Source organism: Cylas formicarius, unplaced genomic scaffold, assembly GCF_029955315.1.
Source record: "Cylas formicarius isolate icCylForm1 unplaced genomic scaffold, icCylForm1.1 PGA_scaffold_9__14_contigs__length_23061073, whole genome shotgun sequence".
Classification (NCBI taxonomy): Eukaryota; Metazoa; Arthropoda; class Insecta; order Coleoptera; family Brentidae; genus Cylas; species Cylas formicarius.
Genome location: NW_026844365.1, coordinates 4,808,702 through 4,833,303, shown reverse-complemented (window position 1 = coordinate 4,833,303; position 24,602 = coordinate 4,808,702). Strand labels below are relative to the sequence as shown.

Below are 24,602 nucleotides of genomic sequence, written 5' to 3'. Positions count from 1 at the left end.
GTATTTTTATTTGATTTGAAAGAAGAAGTTCAACAGGAGGTGCAGAGAGGTTAGGAAATAATTATCCTAAGTGCTACCGTATACTTACAGAAACTATGTAGTTAGAAGCGGAGCTGACGACAGTGGCAATCAGAGACGAATCGGATTGGTGCAAAGCCTTGACGAAAAGCGTCCAAACTCCGGCATTGCTAACGATCATGGCCGTAAAAAATATAATTCGCATGAAGAATAATTCCTAAAACGCTCAATAGATAGCAGTGAACTTCCAGTTTGGGTTATTTGTGCGGCAAATTTTATTTAGACCGAGACGAGTGATTTTCTTTACCATACATGGCAATTCCAACGGCAAAGAGACTTGCTTTATATTATTTTCACAAATATATGTTTTTCCAATGTTAGGAAAGACAAAAATTTCTCTCGTTTATATAAATGAGCAAGATAAAGAGACATGTCCGTCTTTATTCATTGGAAAATTGGAAAAAGAGTTAGAGTTGATATGGAGTGACGAAAATTATATCAAGCAACACGTTTATGGCGAATCCGCCAGTCTATAATAAGTGCATTTGGAAGAATATTTACCTCAAATGAAGACAACCCACTCAGTTTACCAAACACACTAGCTGCAGATGCACAAAATCCCGACAATATGGCAAACTGCAATCCCATTTTAAAAAGAAACAAGGAACTGTCCGATTTCTTTTAAAAGATATAGGATTCCTTCAGATTCATTACGTATGTTTTCGGTAGGTACCTAAAACAAAAATTTATATTTTAGTGTAATGATGCCGCAACGCTATAAATACCTACCTTAACGCCCTTATTGATAAGGAAAAATGATAATGTAATTGTTAGCATGCTAGGGAACAGCCACGAGCGTACACGGGTTAATGTATGGTCCTACCGTCTCAATAAAATTGTGTGTTAAAACACAATCTTATCGGAAAATTTAGGAAATAGATATTTCATGAGTAAAATAATTTTGGTTCCACTTTTCAAGTAGTGGTGCGTGGTTCCGTTTTTTGTTCATCATTTGTATTTTGGTCGAAAACGCAACGTGACAAACATCGTGGGGAAATAGAACTTTTAACCCAATTGAACTGATTTGGGGAATTACAAATAAATATTATAACTTAAATTTTTTAAGATAGTTTATTCAAAATGTGGCAAGATGTAGTGCAAACTGTCACTCCTGAAGTGTGTTCCATTAGACATACACAAGCATTACATATACATTATTTAGTGATTCTAGTGATTTCAGTGACAGTAAATAAAAATATTCTCCATATATGCAAGTAGTCATAATATCTAATTATTAACATTTAGAAGTATTAAGGAATACTCATATGTTTTTTGTTGATTCACAAATAAACAAATACAATCGAATTATATAAAATCTGTATTTTTTATAAATAAATAAATATAAAATCGAGCTCTGAAACATTGCTTATATTTTAATTAATTAAAATGATGCGTTGACCTTGATGGTGGTTAAAAATTTATTTGGCATCAACTATAGATGGCAACTAACCAAAAATAATTCAATGAAAAATGTGGATGAAATTTTTTATTTTCACAAAGAGGTAGACGACCACAATAAATTATTATATTATGAAAATTATTATAAATGTTTAAAAAAGAAGTTTTTCATATTCTCGTAACAACTCGGCAACAAGGCTAATTTTCTAGTTAAAGACGAAGCATACAAAAAGGACATTTTTTTTCTGAAATTGAAAAAATCGAGGCACGAAATTATGGTGCCAATTAACTTGTTAACTAATTTTGAAAAAAAATGTTATGCTCTAGAGAACGGAAATGCAAAACAGGTATATATTTTTTATTAAAAATAAACTTAAGATTCATTTTATTAGTGCTATTTCTCATGATTGATCAAAAAACATTTAAAAAATAAATTCTAATTTCTATAATTTGAATGTTTCTATTATTTTCAAATGATACATAAATTAAATGGTTCTAAAGGTGTCTAGGTACTACAGAAAAGTTTCATCAAACTATAATACGCATTCACAAAATCTAATAAAAGTTGGGCACCATTTTATTGCAGTGATACACTCACATACAACAAAATGAAAAGAGGGGAGAGCGAAATCGTTTCCAACCTAGCCGTACAGCAAAATGTGTGGCAAAATGCAATGAACCTTATTCGGGAAACTGTTTCTACGTGTCTGGGTGAAACATAACCTAAAAATGCGTTTAAATATGTTATATATATGTTGTAGTTCAATCAGGCCTTTCCAACTGAACTGTGATCATTTCAAATAACTAACCGCTATATGCATGGATGCAAACCGAGGGCTTATTTTTGTTTGTCGAAGTGAGAACATCGTTTGTGTTACTACGCGTGAAGGTATTATAATCTCTTTGTTTAATTTCGCAGTGTAAATACCTGTTCAGAGGGGTTCGGTTATCCGAAATAAATCGCAAATTGCTGCTATTACAGGAACATTAACTTGCATTACCTTTTATTGTATCCACTCTTGTATTAAATAGAATTTGTCATAGGCATTGAACCAACGAATGCCAATTAGTATTCGTTCCTAATGAGACAAGTTACCTGCGGTGGGAGAGAGCTCCATCCACTCTCATTCTCAACCACAAGTATATTGTTGTTCGTTACGTTATCACTTCTACCTGGCAGATAGATGGGGCTGGGGCTTGGGGCTGACACAAGAAGTTTTCACCTCACGCGCTTAGACGAGCATGTTTAATTTTGACATTTTTTTTCCAACTTTTTTAATGCCATGCGATCTGTTGATTTATCAACGCATGGTTATGAGTTATGCGCAATTATGGAAGTTACTAGCCGTAGGCCCCGTAGGTCCCTGAGGAATTAAAGGGCAGAACATTAGGTAAACACTCTCAAAGGTGTTGGTAATAATATTTTTTTTTTATTTAGGTGGGTATTAAATTTCACACACAAGAGAAAACAATGACATTAAATATAGACAATAAATTCATAGCTAGAAATTACATAATTATATTTTTATTCTAAATGTGTAAATATACTTCTGTGTCACTATCAGAGTCGTCGTTATTATAGGGTTTATGTTGTTTCGTATAGAAATGTAGAGTCTGCTGTACTGAATTTCGCTTTCAATTGGTATACTATTAATTACATTTTTTATCACTGAGACTTCAAGTAGGAGTAACATTTCCTGTTGAGAACTTTGATTTTATTTGTTTCCACAAATGCTCTGTTTTTTAATTGCAAATGAATTTAGGAGTTCCAAAAGTTGCGCTTTTTTGTAACTGAATTCAAAATAAATATCATTTTCTAAGAAATATGGAGAACTTTACACAATTTCGAGTTGTATCCGGGCCACAGCCTACCTACACAAGCTTTTAACCCTGCCGATTACCCTTCAAGGATTTCTCGGATAATATTATTTAGTGATGAAGCCTCCAATCACCCGAAACGGTATCTATAACATCAGCAATACTCAATACAAAGTCGGGAATCCCATTTACAAGATAGATTTTCAACAACAAATTTCAACTTTGTAGCTCCAATGGTTCGAAAGTTATTCAGGAAAAACCAAAAGACGAGAACGGAGAACGGACAAACAGACAAAAAAACATTATTTTTTCGGCGGTGATCATTTTTGTACCAATACCGTTACGGAGACATAAAATTTTATACGAGCGCAGATACTTTCATCGATTTTCGAAAGCGGTTAGATTTTGAGGCCTTTTGGCGAAAGGTACATCAGTGGACTTTTATATGTTAAAAAGGAAGCTTTATAAAAATTTGTTCCACCTTGCCCCTTTACTAGCAACTTAGTTCTATTGTACTAATATCATTGTAGCAAAATTTATTTGCTCTTGAACCTGCGATATTGTTTGTTGAAAAATATCCACGGTTCTATATGCCTCCCATAATTCATAAATTGCTCATCCATGGACCCAAAATAATTTCTTCGTTTTTACCTCCATTGGGGGAAGCCCGGGAGGCACCAGAAATCCAATGAGGATGTTTTTAATGTTATGTTATTAAGTTCTGATCCTTACATCCTTACAAAAATTTTTTTAAAGTATTCCCGCAAGAAGTTTTGTTGTTGTTTCTGACATATCAGTTACCGAAACTGATGACGAATACTCAGAAACTGACTCCAATTTTTAATTTGTTGACTTTGTGGTGAATTTATTACTACTTTCCTCTATTTTGAATTTTTTTAATGTTTATGTTCTATTAAAATAAAATACAGACATTAAAAAAAAATGGTTTTTAAAACTGGAGTTTAGAAATTATTTTTGAAAAGGACGTCTTCCAAATTAGTAGGCTGGCCCTTTAAAATGGCTCACCCTGTATAATATAAATGTATTATTTCTGACCATATTTACTTGTATACTAGATTTCCAAAAAAAAGACAAAAAGAATCACTTAAGTAAGCACTTAAACCCAACGGTTTCATTTAATGGGGGGCAATGGGGGTCTATTTTTTTCTAATAAGTTTTTTCTCGACGTAAGGCAAAACTAGATTTGCGAAAATTTCTTGACTTGTTGGGATATTTCAGTTTCAGTCGGTAATCTTTTTTACAGTTGCCTGCGCAAGTTTCTTTGACTTTTATTTATTCAAGAAAACTATTTTTCCATTTCTGTTTAACTATTGGGCGCCATATATTTTTACAACCCCGACAAAACTGAACGAGCAAATGCCGGTTAAAGCAATTGGACCCGTTCGAAATCTTTTTTAACAAAGGTATAAATCTGCTCGTAGTAACTGTTATTCATTCCCGTATATTTCGGATTGAAATTGTAAATCAAAGAGCGCACTTCTACGTCATCGTTGGGAAACCGGTTAGCGTTTTTCCTGCACTCTCCGACGAAGAAATTTGCGAAATGCTGCGCCACCCGGACGGACTGCTCGGAGTGCGGAAACCCCTTGTTTTTCTTAAACTCGAACTGATTTTTCTCAGGGTGAAACTGAACCCCGTAAAGGGGGTAAGTTCTATGCTCCATCGCCGATATGAACTCCAAACCGTTGCTATCGATATTGGTCGCTAATATCTGCCAGTCGTCCAGCAAATCGTTCTCCTTTAACGAGGCTTTGGTCAGACAGTACCTGTGCTGGTTGTAAGTGACGTTTTTGGACTTTAGGATGTTGATTGTTTCATCAGGCGTCCTCGAAAACATCCTGCTGTTTTCGTAATCTGAAATTTAATTGAATTTCAATAACACTTTTTATAAAACTACTGGATATTACGTGTACCCAAGAGTATAAGATAGAGGAGAAGGCTCCCATTAGCTGGGATAATACAGGCAATAGGAATCAGTTGGCAATGGTGATCAGCCCAAACTAAAGGCAACCAACCGACGAGAACTTCACTACGCGCTAGCATTACTCGATTCTCGAACGTTGCCGTTGACTGTGGCATGTGTTTGAAAGTTTTATGCCACTTTCATCTGATTTTTAGAATGGATAAATAAGAAGGTAAGTCCAAAAATAACAAATAGTTTTTCCTTCTTCACCAGAAATAATATTTCTGTACGGAAGCCAGAAGCTATCAGCATCAATAGGGTTACAGCCTTCGACAAGACTGAAGTACAACGATTTTACAAGCTGCTGGAAGAACTAATGGGAAAATACAATTTTTTACTGGAAAACATATATAATTGTGACGAAACCGGCATCTTCACCGTCCAAGATCCTGGAAAAATATTATCTGCAACGGGACATAAGAGAGTAGAGTGCATAAGTAGTTGCGCTATGAGTGCTGCAGGTGAATATGCCTCTGAATATGTTTATTTTTCCCAGAAAAAGAATGATCCCGATTCTCGGACAACGGAAGAACTTTTCCTTCAATGACTCAAGCACTTCACCGGCTATACCAAACCTTCTGCACAAGAACCAATCCTGTTAGTCTTGGATAGTCATGCAAGCCACATTTCTCTGGCAATCTTTGAGTATTGTAAGAAAAACAATGTCCATATGCTATCTCTTCCACCCCGTATATCCCATCGCATGCGGTCACTAGATGTGTCATTTTTTAGTCCATTCAAAGCTGCATAAAGGAAACAATGCGATTTATTCATGAAGAGACAATTTTCACAAAGAATAATTGCTTCGTTTTTTTCCGATGACGCAGCAGAAATCCTACAATCCGAGCCAATTGTTGTTCAAGATTATGCATTCCGTATCATCAACATCTAAGGATCTGCTAAGTGTTCAAAATTTCAATCATTTGCCTGTTGTCGAGACAAGACAAGGAAGAAAAAAATATGACGCAACGATTTTAACATGTACACCCTAGTTAAAAAGCTGTGAAAAAGCAAGGAAAAGGGAAAAGAACAGGAAAGAAAAGCAAGCCACCGCAGGTTAGTCGTGAGAAAGTTAAGAAAATTCTGCAGGACGATGACAGTTATGTCAGGATGACGAAAATGACGACGCAGAAGATGCAAACAACTTGTGTCTTGTGTGTGGTGAATTTGGACGAAACAATGAAACCGTTGCACTTCTTGTGGGCTCTGGGCTCATGCTGACTGTAGTGTGAGATATGTGCTGATCACCATTGCCCACATGCTGATCATCACTGCCAACCGGTGTTGACAATCGTGATCAAACGTATTTTTTTTTCATTTCTTTTATTGTACCCTAATTTATAAACCAAAGTGATTAAAATTGCTCTCAATGGATAGTTAGGCAAGTAAAATTTATAAATTGAGTAATATATTTTCCTTTTTTTTTCATTCTGGCTTAAGTGATTCCCATTACCTACATTTACCAAAATAAATAAGAACTAAAAGTTCAGATTTTCACGAAATTATATATTATGACATGACAATTGTTTCGACAACACCGTGTCTTTATCAAATGTAATATCTACAAACTACCTGCTACTATATATACCGAAAAATGACCAATGTTGTTGCGAGAATTTAAGTTCAGTAAAGGAGAGGTATTTAAATCTAATTGATCGTTAAGCATTACATTTGAATGTCTCATTTTGTTAATTCAATTCAGATTTATTTACATAAATGCTGTTTGAATCCCGTTTTCTATACTCGTGGCTTCGTTCTTCCTTCATCCATTTCAATTTTTCATTTGAATCATCCTAAGTTTACCCTACTAGTTAAATATTTCCTTCGAAATCAATTTTGCCTCGCACAACCTCTCATGGTTTGGTCTCAATGGCCAACAAATAACAGCAAAAAATTCAATTTTGCGCACCTTTGCTAAAGTTTAAAGGAATGGCCACGTTGGTTAGCGAACAGTCGAGTCTGACGTCCTTGGTGCCGTTCAAACTCGCATACATCAGAACTTGCATCCCCAGGCAAGTTCCCCAAATCGGGTAGTAGTTTCCACTCCGATTCGAGTCGATGGCGAAACGATAAAGATAAGTGGCGGCTTCGCCGTAACCTCCGGTTTCGTTGAAGTAAGTTCCGCCGCCCGGGAACAATAGACTGAAATAATAAGAAAGTAAAAATCGATCTTCTACGGGCTTAGTCGCCTCTATGAGGGAACCGCATAGATAATATAGTGCGCCGCAGGTGGCTGATATTTTCGTAGCGTCATGCGTCACCTCCTAAAACGACTGAGTTGCCACATTGCCACAAAAAATTGACCAATTTTAATAAGAACGTGAAATCAGTCTCTGGAATGCTAATAGTGGGTGTTTTTTTTTCAATGTATAGAACTTTAAGTTGCAATAAAACAACGATGGATTATTCGATTGACATGAATTTTATTTATCCGAAAGAAAATCTTGTGGCATTACGTTTTAAATATGATTTCTGGCATATGACCGCCACGGCGAATGTTGTCTTCCAAATGACTTTACGTAGCTCCACAGAAAGTAGTTTAGCGGTATTAAATCACAAGATCTTGGACGCCAATTCACAGGTCCAAAACGTGAAATTAGGCGGTCACCAAACGTGTCTTTCAATAAATCGATTGTGGTCTTGTTGAAACCACATCTCCTGGACATCGTGGTTATTCAATTCAGGAATGAAAGAGTTAGTAATCATAGCTCTATACCGATCACCATTGACTGTAACATTCTGGCCATCATCGTTTTTGAAGAAGTACCGACCAATGATACCATCAGCCCATAAAGCACACCAAACAGTCAGTTTTTCTGGATGTAAAGGTGTTTCGACATACACTTGAGGATTAGCTTCGCTCCATTCAACCAGAAGTGCGCTTCATCACTAAACAAAATTCGCTTATGAAAATCGGGAACAACGGCAATCTCGTTTTGCGCCCATTCGACGAATTACGCCTTACTTGATAATCGTTTGGCTTCAATTCTTGCACGAGTTGGATTTTGTAAGCACGTAAACCAAGATGCTTCCACAAAATCTTCCATAAAGTGGGTGGACACAGATCCGATTCTTGTGCTCGATGGCGAATAGACTCATTCGGGTCTTCCTCAATGCTACACTCTACAGCAGCAATAGCTTCTTCTGTACACACCGTACGGCGTCTCTGGGGATGCGAGTTATCAATAAGAGTAAACCTGGTGCGAAAACGTTCCATGGTTAATCGAATTAACTGCTCTGATGGACGATTTTGTCGACGATAAAATGGACGTAGTGCGCGATACGTATTCCGCACAGAACCATTATTTTCGAAATAAAATTGCACTATTTACAAGCGTTGTTCAGGCGTGAGTCTCTTCATGATGAATTGCCAAACCAAACTGAGAATAAATAACTTGACAGATGTTAAATAAAAAAAAAACACCCATTATAATACTTACATTACTAACAATCTGTGCCATTGTTGTTTTCATTTTAGGTGTTTGTGGTACATTTTCCGTATTTTTGTGGAAAACTTGTTGTGTTTATCATGAAAACTCTAAGCGAAAAAATGTGCCTATACGGTAAGTGTTGCCTTAGGTACAAGTTAATTTAAAAGATTTAAAGGTGGTTCATATAGGACCCCCGCTCACAAACTTGTATAATTTGTGGTTTCAATACTTTGCTTCTTCACGAAAGCGCGACAAATATGAAGACCTAATAGGATCTTTGTAGAGTATCCCAATTGTTTAAAAAAATGTTTAGTGGTAAGGCAAACAGATGGCGCTAGTGTGCAGCTCACCGCTTGAAGCCCGGACAATCCATTATAAAATGTATCAAAAACACATGTAAATTGTGTTGGTTAATTACCTTTGGTTAAATTCTCTGTTTTTTGTTATCGTTCTGTGATACGCTTCGAAGAATTGTGTATCATGTTTTTCTGTTTTATTAGTGTACAAGTATTACAGAAAATATAAGAAAACAATTGAGCTCGAAGTTTTATGAGCACCAGAAATACCCCGTGACAATTACAAATCCTTGTAAAACTCAATATGGGAAAGTTTTCGTTTGTCATCACGCTTGCCTTTCGGTTGATATAAAAAAATACACAAATAATTGCTTCAGAAAGTGGGGGATTGAAACGATATTTGTGCAGGATATTTTTGGTAAGTCTGAAGGCATTGCAGGAAATTTTTATGAATTACAAGGAATTCTAGGTCAAAATAAATAAAAAAATTAAACAGAAACATATTACATGCAAACTTCAAAAGAAGAAATCTTGATTAGTCCCCGACTATTTTCCCAACCCTTATTTGGCTCGAAAGTAAACTATGTCATTGACTCCTGATTGTCACCTAGTGCCCTTGTGTGAATAACTATTTAGTATAAGTTTGGGTTGTTTTTTTTTTGTAGACTGGCATATATATCTTTGTTATTTTTGATATAATAATCACTTATCCAGGTAGTATCATTCAATTTACGTTTTAATTTTTTATTTACCAAACGATCAAATTGTAAGGAAACACTGGATAACATTCCTTTTCAGAAATGAAGCTGCCAGGGAGATAGCAATTGCCTAGACAAAAGCCATTTAGCTGAGGCATATATAAAAACTACTACAAAACATCCATGGGGCGGACGCCCTGTATATTGAGAACGTGGATATTTATGATAGGCTAACAGTACTCACCCATTTGTGTAATCTACAACTCTGCGATAATAACTTTCGTCTTGGCCGATCCTGGAAAAAAGTGCACCAATTTGCTTAAACATGTTAGCTCACTACTACAAAAGTTGTTGGTCAGAATGTATTGAAAGTGATAAAAATATGGCCTCCATTGCATATATCTTTTATATCTTCTTCGAATAACGCTAATTCAAAAATAATGACGCTATCGTAATTTTTTTGCAAATGTCAAAACTAGTGCTGTTTTAGAAAAATTTAAGTATTGGAAAAACTATTCGGTTTAAATATATATTATTTTTAATAAAAAAAAAAGTTGTCTCCTGGCTTTATTTTTTAAGATAACTTAAATTGAAAACCACATTTTCATGGGCACTCCTTCTGGTTCTGACGACCATCATCAACTTCATTTTTTTAAATGAGGACCTGATTTTTTTTTCAATTTAATTAAATCTTTTCGTCACTCTTAAACCACTAAATATCGACGTTTCACACAGAAAGAACCATCCCCAGAAAAGTTTATATTTATTTAACTCATTGACATCTAACAGCGGAAGTTACTTTATTAACATGAAATTAAACATAGGTTACAAAACAAGTAGACATCAAATCAGTTTATATAAACAATTTGTGCCATACCATATGGACACTCATATTAACAATAAACATAAGTGTTCAAAGAGATAACTTTCTGACTCTAGTTAATAGCAAAATGGTATTTTCTTCTTTCAAAATGGGCGAATGATTTGTGTCTATATGATAGTTTTCATAAACCAAGCAGAAAGTGTGTACTGTAAGAATAGCAACAGATTATTAATGAAGAATTTTTTATTTTTTTTACAATATATTTCTATTTAAAAATAACAATAACCCCAAGAAATGAAGTAGAAAACTTGCTCATGAACTCAACATACCCATAAAACGTATCCAAAATACTTTACATTCATAAAAAGGCGCCTAGTTAGTAAAAAAATATATATTAAAATGTAGATTTACTTAATAATATAATATTCACGGGCGAATGCAGCTTCTCAACTAGGGGATTATTCAATGGAAACAATCAACATCAGGTACGGGTTAAAGGAAGAACTTCATCCAATGAGATTGGTATGTGGAGCAACAGAATTATTGGACCTTAACTTAACTAACGATATCTAAATTTGATTAGGAATAGGAGATCCCACAATGGAAGGGAAGTAACCCAATTCCTTTACCATGTATTTCCTAATAAATTAATAGAAAACAATAGTTTTATGAGATAGCCCGCCAGGAGCCCAGATCTCAGTCCTCTTGATTATTTCCTTTGGGTATATCTTAAAAATACACCCCACGTCCCTCAAATACTAGGACAAATATTGTTAAGCTAAGCAAGAAAATGCATCGAGGCAGAATATCATCTCTATGAATACGTGATTAAATTATTGCCTATGTAACTTGATATGTTGTCTACTTTCTTGATCTTATGTTTAATTTCATGAAAGTTGCTGATAATAATTTCACAAGTGTATTCTTTTTTTATCATCTGAACTAAAAATATAGTCCAGAGCAGTATTATGGTTAAATAAATATTCTGCTGATGGAATTTTGTGTACAAAACATCGGATATGAACATGAACGGCATTTTATTCAATCCGAAATCTCAATGATGAGCGTTGAATTTGAGCCACATAATACCTCCCTTCAGGTGAAGCGAAAACCGCCTATTTGCGAAAGCACTATACCTATAAAGTATGCGTATCTTGTCGCTTACCAAACGGGCACCGCTCTCGCGCCTGCGCTTTCGACAAATTTTACGTAGGAAGCCGCTATGTAACTGTCGTACGTGACGTTAGGAAACAATCCGGAAATGATGTAGGTTTCCTGGGACAAAACTCCGATTATGGGAGTGTCGGTTGCGACAATTTCGCTCGCTAAAACACAAAAGCAAACTAGCGTGAGCATCGTCGCTTGTCGAAATGAACGGATAAACAAATTTTGGTTGTTATCGCCGTGGAAGTATCATCGATACCGGGTGGTTCACGTTCAACATCCTATTAAAACAAAGACATTTTGCCGAAGTCGGTAGATTTTGACAACGTTGCCAGTGCCGAGAAACGCCGCAGTTTCTCAAGGATCAATTTTTGGTTTTTAAAAGTATCGTTAAATGCAATAGCATTATGAAAAGTTAGAGATCTAGTGCAAGCTTGTGTGTAATTCAAGAGACCTGACGCCGGGCGGTGGGAAATTGAAGATACTGTGGGCATCGTAACCAAAGTATAGCGGTTATGGTTTGTGATGGCTTAGTCAACAATAAAATGACAGACACACTTGTACTTGTACTGAGTAATTATTAATTTAGCTACCGCCTCCATACTCAGATATTTTCTGTGTAATAATAGATCAGGGTGTTCCTTCCTTCTTCTCCTAGTTTTTTTGGAAACGGAAACGTTCCTTCGTAATTGAGAGAAAGCTAGCGTAAGTCTTGATCGCTGCTCACGTAAGCTTAAACTGTGCAAGAAAATGTTGCAAGGACAAATAACAACTAACACGAAAATAATATCCCAACGGCACGCCTATGCTGAATAGAATTCACCAGACATTACATTTAAAACTTGAATAGACATTCCTCAATGAACGTAACAATCGCATTCATTGTATACGGGGCAGCCAAGCATCAAGTTCAACACGTATTAAATAAGTATCACTTATCGCTTGTTGTCAAACAGATAATTAGAAATTTATTGATGTCTGTTAAATTTGAAACTGTTATATAAATAAAGTATGGCCACATTTTGACATACAAAACAATTAAATAGCACTTCTCAGTTTACCGGAAGTAAAATCAGCTTTCTTATTTTAAAATAAACACACTGTATATCTCTTTATTTTGCAGGTAAATTTAAATTTTTTGTTATGTTGAAAGATTTCGATGTGTCATTTTTTCTCAGTCAATTTAAATAAAAAAAATATTGATAGAGCGAAGAGCGTTTTTTATAGAACATCTTCACCGGAAGTACACTAAAAATGTGCCTTTGTAATAGTTTTCCACAGAAACTTCCCTTAAAAATTCCATTTTTATTAACTTTTTTTTCAAAGAAACTTCAACAAGCTACTATACTATTACTACTATTACTATTTACAAATTACAAACCTAGATATTTTGCTAGATAATATGGTGCTAACAACAGATCGAAGGGACAATCTTAAGGAGTCCGTAAATATGAGTAATTGTAGAGTAATAACAGATTTAAGATTGCGTTCTATAGATTAAAAAGGATCTTTTTTAAGTGTAGATTAGATTAGATTAACAGTTGGGAGAGCTAGCAGCCAGCCTGTCCGTCACTGCGACCCAGATGATATATGGTGACTCTCTAAATAGCTCCAGGTTCGTCTCTCTAACCAGACTCCACAACTTCGATAATGACTCCCTCGTATAGCTCTCTGCCTCTGGTTTGGTATCGCCCAGCAGATGGAAACGCACTCTCGATAGGCCTTCGCAGTGGCACAGTACGTGTGCGACTGTTTCCTCCTCTTCCTGGCAGAATCTACATTCTGTGTTTTCTTCCACTTCCATCAGGCTTAGATGCCTCTTAAGCCTGCAGTGGCCCGTCAACATACCTACCATTGTTCTTACTGCTTTTCTATTATTGCTTAGTGGGCCCCTTAGGAATTAGGCGCATTGACGACCCTTCGCGGGCTGCGTCGTCTGCGCCTTCATTACTTTTATGCCCTCCGTCCCCTGGTACCCAAGATAGAGTAACTTTGTTCTGGCTTGCTATCTCGTTTAATGCCTTCTGGCAGTCCAGAATTAACTTGGATGTTGTTTTATTAGATTGCAGGGCCTTTATAGCCGCTTGACTATCGGTGTAAATTGCAATTGATTTGTTACGGATCTTCCTCGCTTTTATTTCTCTTGCACAGTGATCTCTGCTTGGAACACTATCGCTAGCTTACCCATTGGAATAGAGATTTTCCTTTTCGTTCTGGGTTCATATATTCCGGTTCCTACTTCTTCTTGAGTTTTTGAGCCATCAGCATACCAGGTTATTTCTGCCTTCATTGGTGGCCCGTTTTCCCAGTCTTCTCTGGCAGGGATTTGAGTCCTGTAGTGGTTAACGAATCAATACTAGCCCTAGGTAGCCCTAGAACATTATCCGCCCTTACCTCCAAGTAAAGCTGGTTATGTATCTATATACTGCGGATCTTGCTTCCCCTTGTATATAGATCTGTATTGGTGGGATGTTCAGTAGGACCTCCAGCGGATCTGTGTGTAAGGATAACTTGAAGCTTTCATTTGTGTTCATGAAAACCTTTGCTTTAGCTGTTCAGGCGTTGGAATATTAGATCTTTAAGGAGGTTCTGATTTTTGCGGTTTCAAATCGACTCGACATTTGAAATGATTTCCTCTTTTGGGACAATACGTGGTACAAGGACCTATTGCAACAACTGATTTTTCCGTGTCAGAAAGTTGGTACTATAATACATTTACCCAGTGTTTGGTAGATAAGGAAGGTTGATTTTGAAATGTTATTTTGAGAAGAAGAAACGAAGATTTTCCGTTTTGTTAGGAATCATGTTTGGAGGGGTATCGAACTAGCATGGGGGTAAGACGGAAGAAATTTGAAGATGTAGAGACAGAAGGATCTTATTGATTTGAGCTATGTCCTAACGAGTATTTGGATTCAACAACAACGGAAGCAGGAGGAATCCAGAAGTTTGCTAAATTTGCAAATTTGCAAGTTTCTTTGAAAAATTTCTATTGCATGTGGTTGTTACAGCAGTGACTCGCCGCGGGTGCCTTGTAACACCCAGTAATATATCAATGTGAAGCGACAGTTTTGAAATATTTAATAATTCATACCAGCGTTCACAGAATAGCTAACTAGTCAGGACCATTCCATATGTATGAAAATCGCCGACATCGTTGGAAAGTTAAGTTGTTGTCAGCGGAACAATACCAAATGAATGCATTATTCGAACTCTTTTACGCTATCGTGAATTATGCAAAACTTATCGTGGAGAAAATTATAAAAAGATGGAAGAAACAGTAAAGTAAGTATTGTTTTATTTTGTTTACAATGAGTTTAATGTTTTATAAAAAGAGAACTAAAAATAATATCGAATTTTCTCAAATCTTGTCAAATCGACAATACAATTGTACGGTGGAAGTAAAAAATGTGACAAAAAATTTTGAGATAATGTAATAAAAATGAAAATATTCGTTTTAATAGTTTACTAGCACCAAACACAAGGCAAACGGAAAACTAATACTAACGTAAACTCATGTTGCTAACAAAACAAAACTGAAAATAAAAATTAGAAAATGAAAAAATGGAACAAAATGGCGTTAAAAATCATTGCTTATGTATTTTAGAGCTTGTTAACCATAAAAATTAGGCTAACCACAAACAAAATTAACTAAAAATGATACAGTGGTCGAAAATTTCATGTTAAAACTAAATATATTCTCTTCTTCTAACCTATGCTTGTAGCAGATTGTTAGAAAAGATGCAGTGGATTATTCAGATAGGACAAAGAGCAAAGACTTTTCGTCCTCTTTTCAAATGCTTTCTGAATAAACTCCGAGTAATTAGGCCTTTAGCAAATTTTTCACAGTTTTACCCTTCTTCAGAACATTGGCTTCAGTCTATTTTTACTCTTCAGGAGAATTATGTGCTCCTATATAGGTTGACAAGATCGTCTGGTATATGTTACTGTTTAGGGTTTTTCTATCAACGCAAAATCCAGGGCATAAAGCTATGTCCGCTGATAAGAAACTTAATCTGTATTCAATTAGAAAGCGCCTGTACAACACGAGAATATCAGAACAGATAAAATGACCATCTTTTGTTGCTAAATCCACTATTTAAACAGCGAAGCAAACCTGCCACACTTTCAAGCCATAAAAACGTATAAGCTTTGTTCTGTTCATAGTCAATGTATAACTTCCTGGAAGTAAAGACTAACTAACTAGCTCTGTCAGCTTTTGATGAAGCTCCAGTTGTGATTTAGCTTCCCTACTTATGGCATGTTCTTTCATCAGGATTAAAATGTTTCGCCCGTTCTCTTTTTAGCGATAAGTATCACCAATCTCTTCCTTGTCACTGCAAAAAAAAATCCACTTTCTAATACAATGGCGTAGTTAACTAATAAATGAATTAAGTATTCATGTAATGGCGTTGTAAACTTTCAACAAAGCAGACACTGACACTTACCGGAGGCATCTATTTTTTTTTTGCAGTTAGCTTAATATTAACCGCGGCACTTACAGCTTGTGTTAGTACACAAAGCAGGTCGTTTAAAACATTGTTACTTCCACTCGTCAGTTGTGATTATATGACAAAAACCGTTTGATTTCGTATGATTTAAAAGTAAAAGCAAGGTAGTAAAAATTGTCTAATCCATTATAAAAATTCCCCCTTTCATTTTAGAAATATTTATACTACGCATGTCAGAAAATCATAATATGACAAAGTCATATTTTTTAAATTGCTTTTCACACTAAGGCAGAATTAAGCAAAAATAAAAGCGTCACTTAGTTGGCCGTGCATCATCATGGCGCCATGGCAACGCCACGTATTTTAATTATTATTATGTTTTTCTACCCATTTCTCTAAGATCTAGCATGCGGAAAGCATCACTTTAGCACGTGAGTTGGGTTTTGGAAACAATCGGATATTTTCGGATTGAATTTTGCTTTAGTTAAGAATAATAGGGGCAGTTTAATTCAATGCTCAACGCTCATCCAAAACAAAGAAACGAAATAAAAACGTGTTTTTGACATAAGAAATCCATTTTCGCGAATAATTTTGGGAATAATTTCTAGAGGGCGTTGCGCGCGGATATCACTTCTTACATTTACATTATTTGCTTGATCCATGGAAGTGGTCAATATTTATTGTTTTGTCCTATCTATGGCGAAACAGAGTGGTCGCACATGACCATTAATAATAAAAAAAAAACAATTTCTTAAAATTTGTTTATTGGCTTTGGGATTTTGTTCTGTATCATTTCATGGTCCGGTGCCGACCAAACCCCAATGGAAACCGTTGCTTTAAACAATTTCTAACAGGCACTACGGTATATGACACACTGTCGTGTTGAAAAACAATTCCTTCTTTAATATTGTCCAGCAGATTACCAATTAATGCAAAAACATACTTCTCCAATGAATGTAAAATCTCTCACCATTCAGAACTAAGTCATAAAATACTTGGCCCATTATTCGATCACGTATAATTTAACACTTCTCAGACCCCATTTCTTATTTCCTTCACTAGTAAAAAGTCATTTTTTCTTTTAAAAAAAATGGTGACAACTAAATGTCATATTTAAATATTAACTACTTCCATGGATTCATAATAAAAATTCCCAATTCTAATTTTCAAATAATAATATAAATACACATTTTTCCAATGACCTGTTTTTCCGCAAAAAAAACCTCTCATGACTCATCGCTTATCTCAAAAACTGCTGAAAATGTCGTATGCCGTGTATTGACAAAAAATACCTAAAATCAAGCGAAAATTTAGATTTTTCAAAATATTTATACTATTACATTTGAAAAAATAAATTTGATTACTGTCATGACATAAAAAACACTGTACTAGGGTCAAACACTTTTTGTATTTAACTTTTTTTCCTGTGTCGTATTTATTGAGATAAGGTATAGGAGCATCTTAAGTGGACCCTACTTGACACTCTTACAGAATACGGTCAATGAAGAAGAGCACACTTACCCATCTGCGTCCAGTGTCACTTTGCTTCCCATGAGATGTCATCGACGCGGCGGTACCTGAAACGCTTAAATTTGTAATTAAAATATTTTTACTTTGGTTATCTAGTGTTGTCAGACTAAGCCGATAATGGCCTTTTGTATCGTTATGTCTCCCCGTTACGTTGTACAATAAATACGGCTGAATTTATGCATACGGTTTTTAATATATCACTCACTGGGTCTAATAATGGCAAAAAAACCTATTTTCAGTTTATATAGTAATAAGTAGGAGGGTTGGTATGAGTTGTCTCAATATTTCAGTGGATGTGCCACTAATGCACCGATTATTTTGAATCATTCGGGGTGGTGTACGAGGAGCTGGCCTATCGCTCAAGCACACAGTGTTGCCGCTTCTATATAAACGTGCCATCATCTTGCTTAGTTTAACAGGCACCCCTGTTTACGATGTGTCACATTCTAGCTAAAGCCATATTCGATTTTTCGATTTTATTTGAAAGAGCGTAAGATTCCCAGTTCCGTGATGTCCCACAAGTGTACATGTCCCATTTTGCACACTTTTTCGGGGTATCTCAGTTATTTTTAAAAATAGAGAATCCCTGTTTACTAGACACCGTGTAAAATTATAGATGGCGTTAACAAAATTATCGCGGACCTCTTGGTTTTTGAGATGCACGGTGAAATCATAAACTATCGATTTTGGGACCCTAACCGTGGTCTTTTGAGATATTATATTTATATTTATATGGTATGGTATATTATGGTAGATTATTTTTTACTTGCCCTAACCTTTTATTAGTTATAAAGCAAACATATATTTTCTTACATGGAACACGCTATATATTACTTTGTTCCGTTAATTGGCAATCATTTAAGCTTTTGAAACGTCTATATTCGTATAAAGAGGTTTTAAACATGTAGTTCAAAATTGAATTTTTTTGATTTTTTACTTTATTAAACATACCAATAAATTATATTTTTCAGAATTTTCATACACTGCCATTATTAGAGAAAATTAAATAAAATTAAATAAACTTGCTTTTTTGTTTTTAATGGATGAGTCATAGCCAACTTAACAATATAATAACAATATTTATCATATTCGTAAGATATTACTATCTTAAAAAATATATATTTTTTTTCTGTTTTCTCGAAAATAAGTAAAGAGTATCTTGTATAATAATAACTGTTTACACGTATGATATTTTAAGTTGACTTAGGTGATTTACTATGGCCCACTGCTACAAATAAAAACAAAAAACGTGAAAAAAATTAAATTTTGATGTTAATTTTCAAAACAACTTAACACCAATACATATTTCTGAAAGGCTTAAATGATTTCCAATTAATATATTAAAATACATTAAAAAACCATAAGGTTGCTTCACAACTAATAAACGATTTTTAAATTCTTCAATAACTTTAAAGACAAAGGAGATACGAGGGTGACCCCAAAATCGATAGATTTGGATTTCATCCTTTATCTCAGAAACCAAAAGGGCTATGATAATTTTGTTGAAGGCATCTTTTAATTTCATACAAAAGTAGCAGCACCGAGATATCCCGTAAAAGTACCCAAATGGGTATACTTTACAAAAGATTTTATCACACTTCTTAAAGTTAGGTCTCAATTATTTTATAAGTGGGCCATGATTTGTTAATATAAGCATTACTAAGTAACACATAAGACAAAGAATTGATTGAACTGAGGCGGCTTTTACTAGATGAAAATCCATTTAACAAAATAAATAACAACTAAAAGTTCAGATTTTCACGAAATTGTATAGTTTCACATGACAATTGATATTTGATAAAGACACGGTGTTGTCGAAACAATTGTCATGTGAACATATATAATTTCGTGACAATCTGAATTTTTAGTTCTTATTTACGAAGAATTGAGTTATCAATAGAACATGAACGTAAAGAACGACTTCATAACCACTTAGATGTTTTGGGCAAATTACCAACTGTGCCTATGTGTCAGAAAAGTCGTCGTTAATTTTAAAACACTTGAACACTTAGGTGCGATAGAACTATTTACATTGGGAATCGGAACTTGCTGAAGTTTCGCCAATCATCCTGTTGGCATCTTCAGAGCTTGACTGAAACTTGCTCACATTTTACAATGTACCTGCTCATATATTGTTTGAGGAGGGCGGAGCTGAATGAGGGTCAAAACACCGTTTCGGATGACTGAAACAGTTTCAGTCAAGCTCTGAAGAAGCCAACAGGATGATTGACGAAACGTCAGCATGTAAGCGACCGACGCAAGAAGAATGTTTTGTAAATAGTATGTTTGGTTAGTTAGCTAATTCTCATTTTTAATTTTAAACGTCAGCAAGTTCGACTCAGCAAAAACCGATGCAGGAGGAATCGAGAAGTTTTGTAAAAACTATTGTCGAAGTTTCTTTGAAAAAAAAAACCATTATATGTGCACAAGCATCATATTTCGATGGATGGATAACAATAAGTTAGACCCAAACTGACTCGATAAAAAGAAAGAAGTTTTCAGTGAAATCAATAAGAAACAATGAAAGTGGCTTGAGTATTCGTCTAAAGCTTTCTGAAATAGACTATAACTGTTATTAAAAGTCATATATACAGGAGATCGGAACGAATGGCGTCAAAGTAAAATATTAGAACAATTTCTACAGCAAAAAGATATTTAACATATCGTCATGGCTTTCCACAAAACATTTTTATCAGACTAATGAACTTATTTCTGCTGACCCAAAAATAATGACATGAAATTCACACAAACCTGTCGGGTTTGCTTTTACCTCACAAGGTGGTTCGGAATTCGAGACTCATGGAAATGTTCCTCCGATGTTCCTCTCCGCTTCGCTGACCTCAAATGGGGCTAGATATCCCGATCAATACTTTTTATTATCTGAATTGCGATCTGGTTATTCCACCGATACTCAAATCCTAAATGTTTGTCAACATTATACGAGTGTATAACAGCACACCCTGGCAGCTCGCATATGTTTGGTTTTAATTTTAGGACTGAAATCTAGCGGAGCGACTGCGCGATTGACGATGAAATTCTTGAAATAGCAGTGGCGCCGCTGTAAAATGTCGCGTCTCATAAATAGCGCGGTTTTCCAAAAAAATCGCTACCAAGATTTGGCATGAAACGCTTCCCGTGCCGCTGGATTAGGCAATGAAAGCGATAAGCTATGCAATGAGGTTTACCGTGGTGCAGGGTTGCCAAATAGTGCAACACGTTAAAATCTGAGGAGAAAACTTTTATTCTGCGTATAGTCCAGCACACCACAATTTTTTTTTACCCTCAATAAACCAAACCAGAAACTTAGTATTATGTTTAGACCGAGGGTTTAAAAAAATTACAATGACGCATTAGAAGACAGTAACGAACCAAAAACAAAGTGACAATTGAATATGAGCTGCAAGACAATCATTTTACGGTGGTGAAAAGAGAAAAACAATGGAAATTGTAGGGTCTAGGAGGAACATGTACCCTTTTTAAATTTATCACCCCGCATATTTTTGACTCTAACGTTCACCAACAGAACAATAAAGCTCGTATGCAAAATTGAAAATAACCGAATTATCAGCACATTTCTCTTATAGACTAGATGGCTATGAGTGGTTGCGAAATAAAACTCCATTTTCCTTTTATTGTTTTATTTGAGCGTAGCAAATAATAACAATAACGGCAATTTCCACGCCTTCAATTACTATAAAGTTGTTTCGTCTCCTTCTTCTAGCGAAAACATTATTTCCAAAGATTCGATAAAGACCCAGAAAAATTTTTCGTAGAAGGCTGTGCAAAATAATGACAGTCCTGCCAAATGTCAAAGTAGTGTAAACGTGTTAACTATTAGTATTTTTATATCAATTCTAAAGAAATTGAAAACAGATATCAAGTTGCAATTATAGCAAATTACTGCTGGTCATTAAAAAAGGACAATCCAGCCATGGAATATAAAGGAATCTCCATTATACGAAGTTTTTCAACCAACTAACCAAAAATAAACTAACTTAACTATTATTTAAGACTATATAATCCTATATAATCTCGTTTTTTAATTCCAATTAAACTTTCAAAAGTTTAAAAAGTATTAGCGGATTGGAAAATGCAATGATATACACGGTGTCTCAGTTCAAATTTCAATGTTAATACTATATTTTTGATCGATGAAACATCGCCGCTTATGGAACTAACCAAATTTTCAGAACAATCCAATGCACCGTTCGCCGTAAACGTCTAAATTACCATTAACAGTGAAACACCCGGTATTTTGTGTTATTTGTTGTCGTCGGCATTTAAAAAGATTATCTCAAACTGGTTTTCTAGCTAATTCAAATCCATAAAAACTACTTAATAATATACGCTATTGCGGGATTCTTTAATACAGGGTGTTTCTAAATAATTGCCAAAAACCTAATAGGGCGAATAGGGCTTGTTTAAAATAAAGGGAGTTTTGCTATATCCTATTTAAGAAAACTATGGCATTCAAAAGCATACTTTTTGAGTATTTTTTCATATCCTTTTAAATATTAGAAACTTTTTGTCTCAATTTTCACAATTTCAACAAAACAAAAAAAAATCGGTTGTACTGTGTACCAACATTTATCAATTGTCCTCTAAACAATTACTATGAATATACAATTGCTTGAAAAACATTTTGCTTACACAACAAGTAAGCAAGACAAGTTAAAACAAAAATGCAATTTTTATAGTAAGCTTATGCATTATTAGGTCCGTAGTATTATTGATTATTTCTTATGACATTACCGTTATCCGATTTCTTACGTCTAATTCTAGTAATTCTTTTACATATCCCTAAATGAAATAATGGAAAGGATTTAAACCTGGAAATCAAGGCGGCTAAGCACACATACAAACAGTTGATGACACCTAGCACCTGTGATGAGAAGGGTACCCTTGTTAAAGACCACAAACAAAATTTCTTTTTTTATTGAAATGATTGGATAATAAATTTTTGATTGAATTAGTCGTATTTTCTATTCAAAAAAACCGAGCAATGTCTTAAAAAGTGACAACAGTCCACTAGATTCTTTTTCTCTAATAATTTTTTTATCTCATTATGTCTCGCCGTAAACAAAAGCTCCTAAATTAAACAGAAAATAAAAACATATGTTATCATTGCATAAGTTTTCCTTTAAATTCAGTTGAGCAGAAGATAGTTCATATTGTTTTTGTAACTCTATTTTTTTAAAATCAAAATAGAAATCTTATTTATTTATTAATCTTTATTTAACGTCCTGTATATCCGTAAGTGGTATTGGGTATGCTTCATACAATGATATAGTTTTATATTTGACAATTACCATCTTGGTTCAATTTTCCTGTGTGGATTTTATGTGCATTTTACCGTTTGCCATGTTCAGTGTTATTTTGTCCTATATGTCCTAAACGTCTTAACAGGGTGGTAAAGTTTTGAAAACCAAAAAATTTTTTTTTAATAATATGTGCAACACCACTTTTGATATTTTAATGAAATTTGCCACATATATATATCAAGATGCCTTATTTAGTGTATTAATTTTTTTTTTAATAGACCAGTGCCGAGCGTACGGAATTTCACCTGTCTATTTTGGCAGACATTGATGGTACGTGGCTGACTTCTCTTAAAATAAAAATTATTCTTACACTCTGCGATAACTTCTTCATTTTTTTCAGTCCCATGTACGGTTTTCGTTTAAAAAATAAAAACCCCTTCCACGACTGATCAAAACAATATGGCTAATATGACAGCATGCAGAGAATTAATGTCTTATGTAAGTCTATCTGTGTTTGAAATATTTATTATTATTTCCTAACATCGTAGTAGGCTGCGCCTGTAAGAATTAATAATTCGCTTGTCAAGGCGGCTGTTTGACAGTTCTTTGATGTCAGATTTTTAAAATCAGTTCTTGGCGTCTTATTAATTTGGTGTTCAAAATATCACAGCATTGTTATTTTTCAAAAGCATGACCGAGTTTACTAATAAGCAGTTCGTTTATTTGCATTTTTTGTATGGTTTGTATTGTATTGTATGTGTATCATGTAATAATATATACTTTACCTTTATCAATTTGTTTGCTTTTTCTAAAAAATAAGAGAAACAAAATGGACCGTTAAAAAACCAAATCGAATAATAACAATAAGTTTAAAGGTCTTGTATTACGTTTAAAAATTTTATTACTAAACAGCATAAATACGAAAATAATAATGAAAAATACTTTTTTTATACAATATCTGATTCATCAGAAGTATGACTGTGATACTGCAATTCATCTGATTTACTAGATTCTTCCTCATTTTCTTCCAGTTCGCAATGTCCTGTATTTTCAAAGGAGTTTATAACATATAACATATAGAACATATAGAATTTACATACAATGATCCAAAAAAAATTTGTTGTAGAGAAATTCAACATGGCGCTATAGAGAACGAGTCAGAACTTTTAATGTTCTTTAAAATTAAAAAAAAAAGCAGTCGACAAGTATCTCAAAAAATTAGTTTTTCAAATATTTTTTTTGATAGAAACAAATTTAACGGACGTCACATATTTATTTATTTATTACGTAATAAATCAATGAATCGTATATTATGTACCTATTAAATACTCTGTAAGAAAAATTTCAAATTCTGCATTGTATTTATTTGCAAAAACAGTTAATTGATGGCGTGGTAGCCAACAAAATCGAGTACTTCTTTGGTTAGTTCAACTTCATGGTAGTTACATTATTTTTTTTACGAAAAGCTAACTTTAACGAAATATTTTCAAAAGTTTCATCAGTAAACATCAATTAAAGAATCGTCCGAGCCACAAAAAAAAAAACGATTTTTAGCCATTTTTTATCGCAATTGCGATTTAGAATAACATAACTTACCATTTTTAATATATTCTCTAATAAACTAAATTTATTATAAAATATGTTTCATTCTATTTTCAGCTCGGTACAGGTCG

At 34.4% G+C, this 24,602-nt stretch overlaps 1 protein-coding gene and 1 long non-coding RNA gene across 9 annotated transcripts; one reads left to right on the top strand and one right to left on the bottom strand.

The window, feature by feature from the left end:
• Positions 1–826: 826 nt before the first annotated feature.
• LOC132707916 (gamma-glutamyl hydrolase-like) lies at positions 827–20,653 on the bottom strand. 8 transcript variants are annotated; one of them, XM_060679942.1, is made up of 9 exons: positions 20,420–20,653; positions 17,660–17,715; positions 15,892–16,024; positions 14,085–14,184; positions 13,875–14,023; positions 11,692–11,851; positions 9,948–9,998; positions 7,188–7,420; positions 828–5,169 (listed from the first exon to the last, which is right to left on the bottom strand). In XM_060679942.1, the coding sequence occupies exons 5-9, from the start codon at positions 13,978–13,980 to the stop codon at positions 4,679–4,681; spliced, it is 1,041 nt and encodes a 346-aa protein (XP_060535925.1). In that variant the 5' UTR covers positions 13,981–14,023; positions 14,085–14,184; positions 15,892–16,024; positions 17,660–17,715; positions 20,420–20,653; the 3' UTR covers positions 828–4,678. The 8 variants fall into 8 exon arrangements, with proteins under 8 accessions (XP_060535928.1, XP_060535920.1, XP_060535925.1 ...); XM_060679938.1 differs by having other exon boundaries at positions 20,439–20,653; XM_060679939.1 differs by lacking the exon at positions 20,420–20,653 and having other exon boundaries at positions 17,660–17,725.
• On the top strand, positions 5,189–6,595 carry LOC132707917 (uncharacterized). The gene is made up of 3 exons (XR_009619789.1): positions 5,189–5,450; positions 5,514–5,715; positions 5,775–6,595. It is a non-coding gene; the product is annotated as an uncharacterized LOC132707917 (long non-coding RNA).
• Positions 20,654–24,602: the final 3,949 nt, after the last annotated feature.